This window comes from Corythoichthys intestinalis, chromosome 13 (assembly GCF_030265065.1).
Source record: "Corythoichthys intestinalis isolate RoL2023-P3 chromosome 13, ASM3026506v1, whole genome shotgun sequence".
NCBI classification, from domain to species: domain Eukaryota; kingdom Metazoa; phylum Chordata; class Actinopteri; order Syngnathiformes; family Syngnathidae; genus Corythoichthys; species Corythoichthys intestinalis.
In genome coordinates, this window is record NC_080407.1 from 18,423,963 (window position 1) to 18,430,291 (window position 6,329).

The 6,329-nt window shown below is 35.1% G+C and overlaps 2 protein-coding genes across 2 annotated transcripts in view; one reads left to right on the forward strand and one right to left on the reverse strand.

Annotated features, from left to right (window-relative positions):
- dhx57 (DEAH (Asp-Glu-Ala-Asp/His) box polypeptide 57) overlaps positions 1-6,211 on the forward strand; it is a 29,369-nt gene extending 23,158 nt beyond the window's left edge. Inside the window, exon 24 of the mRNA XM_057854409.1 lies at positions 1,242-6,211. Within this exon, the coding sequence (XP_057710392.1) occupies positions 1,242-1,385 (144 nt within the window). The 3' untranslated portion in view covers positions 1,386-6,211. The remainder of the gene's footprint in view (positions 1-1,241) is intronic.
- Positions 5,598-6,318, reverse strand: stmp1 (short transmembrane mitochondrial protein 1). Its single transcript, XM_057854414.1, has 3 exons — positions 6,152-6,318; positions 5,960-6,013; positions 5,598-5,878 (listed from the first exon to the last, which is right to left on the reverse strand). Exons 1-3 carry the CDS (start codon positions 6,164-6,166, stop codon positions 5,807-5,809), a joined length of 141 nt encoding a protein of 46 aa, XP_057710397.1. The 5' UTR covers positions 6,167-6,318; the 3' UTR covers positions 5,598-5,806.
- Between the last annotated feature and the right edge of the window lie 11 nt (positions 6,319-6,329).

Genomic DNA, 6,329 nt, shown 5'->3' on the forward strand with positions numbered 1-6,329 from the left:
TACATACCAAAAAACTGCCACATACCAAATAAAAATGCCACATGCCAAAATCCATTTTCCCACATACTGTATTGGCTCGAATAAAAGACGGTGTTTTTTGCGTTGAAATCAGACTGAAAAAGTGGGGGTCGTCTTATAGTCGCGGTCTAGACGTTATAGCCATGTACGACGCTAGATGGCGCCAGATGTCATTGAAGCGATTTCAAGACTATAGTTAGTTAGACTTCACTTTGATGGCCAATGCAGTTATTGCAATTTTGTTGTTTTATCACAATTTATGGTTTATTTACATTTCAAAAACCTGAAGCCATTCGTTTACGAATGTGATTGCACTTTTGTTTACATATTTAAATGTTCAGATATTAAGATTTGAATGAGGCAAAATAACATGCTTTTTCTCTCAAATATATTGTTATAATCATTTGTTTCAGATGTACCGTAATTATTTTCTGTATAAAAATTGGTGTTCAAAAAGTATTTTTTTCAAACTTGAGTCTTGAAAAAGAGGGGGTTGTCTTATAATCAGGGCCATCTTATATTCGGGCAAATACGGTACAAAAAAGTCACCCGGCAAAAAAAAAAAAAATTGCATGCCAAATCCATTTTTCCATATACCAAAAAAATGCCACTCGGCCCCCTTCGAAGACGAGGAATATTAGTTTTTGGCTGCTAGCAGCAGCCACTGTAAGAAATGTAAAAAGATGTCAATGTAGTGGAGGTGGGGGACACACCACTAATTTTGCTACAGAAAGTTCGACCTGCATCAAAGTTAAAAAAAAACAAAAAAATGCCACATGGCAAAAGATTTTGCCACATACCAAAAAATTGCCAAAACAAAAGAGCAATTGGCTAGCTTAAATGCTATAAAATGCAAATTTTTTTTGTGCTCTTAAAAAAACCTTCAAACAGAAATTCCCACAAAAAAACGGCTAAACATACCTATAAACTAAATTACGAATGCATTAGCTCAAACAAAAACTTATGTTGGTCATAACAGGGAGCAGCTGGCTTCAGCCATGTGAAATGATTTATGTCATATTCACTGTTGCCACTAGAGGGCATTGCATCCGCCCAAATCAATTACAATTTGAAAACAAACCATTACAATGCCACTTTTTACATGAGGACAAAACTAGCTTTGATTCGAAGCTAGCTAACTAGTTATTTGCCAAGATTTTTAAAGAAATAGACTTCAGTTCTGGACTCAAATGAATTTTTGATGATTTTCTAATCTTCTACAGGTGGCAGAATTGGTGAAGGAGCTACGCTGGGAGCTGGACCGCCTTCTTGAGGACAAAATCCGGAACCCTAGCATCGACTTGTGCACCTGCCCCCGCGGCTCCCGCATCATCCGCATGATCGTCAACCTTGTGTCCACTCAGTAGCTCTGCCACTGCTTCACTTTTTCACATCTTTACATACTTAAGTTTACGAACTAAAGCCTTATCCTGATTGCAGGTTTAAGTGAAATTCAGACTTCCATGGCAAATCCTCGAAAGGCACATTACTACTTATCTCTAAGGACGATGGATGTCTATGCATGCGCTCTCAAAAGCTTTTTTTTCCAGCTTTTATTCTCAATCTATGACAGGGATGCACCAATTTCTTGGATCAACATCATACTCAAGTGACCCTGAACTTGTGACAGTGTATTTTGACAGGTAGCTGCATTTTACATTATTAACATGAATTTGAATGTATTTGCACGTTCAAAATGCGACTTTTCAAGGGCTCTTTTGCCAAAGAATGTCTTAAAAAGTTTGAAATAAACAGGTAAAAGCTCATCTTTTCGGTCTGTGCTGTTGCCGTGACAACGTACGTATGGAAACGGAGCTGGTTGAATCATTTTTTGCAAAGAAAACAGGTACGTTTTTGTGGTCACTATCTTTTTTTGCAAAAATCTGAACTGAATGTTAGATATAATTTAACAAATGGGTAAATTGCAGACATCTTAATGGTAAGCAGAGGTGGATCCATCAGGGTGGTTATTTAGGGTTCAATCAAGATCCATCAATGCTAAACCTGCCTCAAAAATTTATTTGTAGTGTAAATTTGAATAGTTTTGAGTAGTCATAGTGGTCCAGTACTAATATTTACCAACCTTGGCCAGAACCTATTCAGAATTGTGGATTTACAGTACCACAAAAATGAGAACTGTAACCAAATCGAAGTCCACACGTAGGACTTTTTAATTCAAATTTGCTCAATATTTTTACGTAAAAATGCATAGTTTTTAGTGTAGGATTAGTCAGAGGTCTACTACTAATATTCACCAACGTTAGAACTTATTCAAAATTGTGGATTTACAGTACAACAAAAATGAGAACTGTAACCTTATCTAAGTACACAATACATACGCAGGATGTTTAATTCCAATTGTCTGAATACGGGAAGAGTAAAATTGCATAGCTTTGAGAATGAGTAGTTCAAGACGTCTTCTACTAATATTCACTAACCTGGGCCTGAAATTATTTAGAATTGTGGATTTACAGTACCACAAAAATGAACTGTAACCCGACCGAAGTCCACATGTAGGACTTGAATTCAAATTTGATGAATATTCTTACCATAAAAATGCACAGCTTTGAGTATGTGAGTAGTCAGAGGTCTCCTACTAATATTCACTAACCTTGGCCAGAAATTATTTAGAATTGTGTATTTACAGTCCCACAAAAATGAGAACTGTAACCTCATCAGAGTCCACATGCAGTGGCTTTTGTAAAAATACATAGTTTTGGTTAAGTAATCAGAGAGGTCTACTACTAATATTCACCAACCTTGGCGAGAACTTCTTCAGAATTATTTTACAGTACCACAAAAATGACAACTGTAACCTGATCAAAGTATACATTTAGGACGTTTAATTCATTTTTTCTAAATTTTAACAATGTAAAAATGTACAGTTTTGAGTATGTAAGTAGTCAGAGAGGTGTACTACTAATATTCACCAACGTTAGCCAGAACAAATTCAGAATTGTGTATTTCCAGAACCACAAAATGAGAACTACCCAGATCAAAGTCCATATGTCGGACTTTTGATTCAAACTTGCTGAATATTTGTAACGTAAACATGCATAGGTTTGAGTCTCTGAGTAGTCGGAGAGGTGTACTATTATTAATCACTAACCTTGGCCAAAATTGTGGATTTACAGTACCACAAAAATGACAACTGTAACCTCCTCAATGTCCACATGTAGTGACTTTTGATATAAATTTGCTACTTATGCGTTCCATAAAACTAAACAGTTTTGCATAAGTTGTCAGAAAGGTCTACTACTAATATTTGCCAACCTTGCCCAGAACGAATTCTGAATTGTGGATTTACAGTACCACAAAAATGAGAATTGTAACCTGGTCAAAGTCCACATGTAGGACTTTTGATTCAAACTTTCTGAATATTTGTACAGTAAAAAACAGTTTTGAGTAGAGTTCTACTACCAAAATTCACCAATGTTGAACAGAACTTATTCAAAATGGTGGATTTATAGTTCCACAAAAACTGTAACCTGATCAAAGTATACATTTAGGACGTTTAATCCATTATTCCAAATATTAAAAAAAAAAAAAAAATGTCTAGTTTGGAGTACCGTATGTAAGTCAGAGAGGTTTTACAAGTAATCGTCACCAACCTTGGCCAGTACTTACTCAGATTTGTGGATTCACAGTACCACAAAAATGAGAACTGTAACCAAATCAAAGTATGCATGAAGGACTTTTAATTCAAATTTGCTAAATATTTGTATGGTAAAAATGCATAGTTTAGAGTATAGGATTAGTCAGAAGTCGACTACTAACATTCACCAACGTTCGAACTTATTCAAAATTGTGGATTTCCAGTACCACAAAAATCAGAATTTTAACCTGATCAAAGTATACATTTAGGATTTTTGATTCATTTTTCCAAATCTTAACAATGTCAAAATGTATAGTTTTGAGTATGAAAGTAATCGCAGAGTTCTACAACTAATACTCGCCAACGTTAGACAGTACTTACTCAAAATTGTGGATTTACAGTACCACAAAAATGAGAACTAACCTGATCAAAGTATACATTTAGGACGTTTAATTCATTTTTCTAAGTATTACCAATGTAAAAATGCATAGTTTTGAGTATGTAAGTAGTCAGCGAGGTCTCCTAATAATAATCACCAACCTTGGCCAGAACGTATTCAAAATTGTGGATTTACAGTACCACAAAAATGAGAACCAGATCCAAGTTCACATGTAGGACTTCTAATTGAAAAATGCTGAATATCCTAATCGTAAAAATGCATAGCTTTGAGTATGTGAGTAGTCAGAGAGGCCTAGTACTAATATTCACTAACCTTGGCCTGAAATTGGATTTACAGTACCTGAAAAATGAGAACTGTAACCAAATCAAAGTATGCATGAAGGACTTTTAATTCAAATTTGCTAAATATTTGTATCTTAAAAATGCATAGTTTTGAGTATAGGATTAGTCAGAGGACTACTACTAACATTCACCGACGTTAGAACTTCTTAAAAATTGTGGATTCAGTACCACAAAAATAAGAACTTTAACCTGATCAAAGTATACATTTTGGATTTTTAATTCATTTTTCAAAATCTTAACAATGTCAAAATGTATAGTTTTGAGTATGTAAGTAATCAGAGTTCTACAACTAATACTATCCAACGTTAGAACTAAATTGTGGATTTACAGTACCACAAAAATGAGAACCAGATCCAAGTTCACATATAGGACTTTTAATTAAAAAATGCTGAATATCTAAACTGTAAAAATGCATAGCTTTGAGTCTGTGAGTAGTCAGAGAGGCCTAGTACTAATATTCACTAACCTTGGCCTGAAATTGGATTTACAGTACCACAAAAATGAAATGTAACCTGATCAAAGTATACATTTAGGACGTTGATTCATTATTCCAAATCTTATCAATGTAAAAATGTCTAGTTTGGTGTCTGCAAGTAGTCAGAGAGGTCCATGTGTAATAGTCACCAACCATGGCCAGTCCTTACTCAGATTTGTGGATTTACAGTCCCCCAAAAATGAGAACTGTAACCAAATCAAAGTCCACATGTAGGACTTTTTAATTCAAATGTGCTCAATATTTTTCCGTAAAAATGCAGTTTTTAGTATAGGATTAGTCAGACGTCTACTACTAATATTCACCAACGTTAGAACTTATTCAAAACTGTGGATTTACAGTACCACAAAAATGATAACCTGTTCGAAGTACACATGCAGCACTTTTAATTTAAATTTCGAATTATTTGTATCGTAAAAATGCATAGCTTTGAGTATTTGAGCATTCAGAGAGGCCTAGTACTAATATTCACTAACCTTGGCCAGAAATTGGATTTACGGTACCACAAAAATGAACTGTAACCTGATCAAAGTATACATTTAGGACGTTTAATTCGTTTTTCTAAATATTAACAATGTATAGTTTTGAGTATATAAGTAGTCAGAGAGGTTTACTACTAAAATTCCCCAACCTTGGCCAGTACTTATTCATATTTGTGCATTTACAGTCCCACGAGAATGAGAACTGTTACCTACCATCTACTAAAACGACAAAAAATGTATTTTTGTGTACAATGACTTCACATTGGGGTTTAAAGGAATTCTCAACTTTATTGTGCGCTGAATATGTTCAAATTTTGCCATGTCACCAGAACAAATGTGATTTACAGGTAACCTGAATGTACAATAGCAAATATCTTGTAGAAATATAGTGTAACATTTCTGAGGCACTGTCAGAACACTGGCACAACCCTGTGAAATAAATAGATGTGGATGATATTCTTGATGGAAGCATTTTGGTCACTCGGGTGGTTTTTTCTTGGCCTCCACGTCTTTTTTGAACGCTTCGATTTTTTTCGCTATGTTTGGCACCTAAAAACAGAAAATCCCGTGTCATCCAAACAACAAAATAGAGCATTGTAGCCTTGGTAGAGGTAATAAAGTCAAACTGACATCGTAGTTCTGAGCGAGATACATCCCCACAACATTGCCCAAGGTGAATCCAGCCTGGAAAACAGCCAAACATAAAATTTTAAGGCTTTTAACAGCAATCGAGTTCGTATTTATTCGGTTTTAAACGCAAGTGATACTGCAAGTCCGCTAGCAATTGTTTCAACTCGTCGCTAAAAAGTTGTTTTAACTCACCAGGAATTGTAGCATAATTCGAAAGTGATGTTTTAACGATGTTAGCAAAACAACTTGAGGATAAAATCGGTTATTATTACGTTAAAGCTTTGAGGTAACCACACAAACTAATCTACGTCTGTCAAAGCTAGGCTGTCATCAACAATGCGTTTGCGCATGCGCGGGAACCGACGTTCGC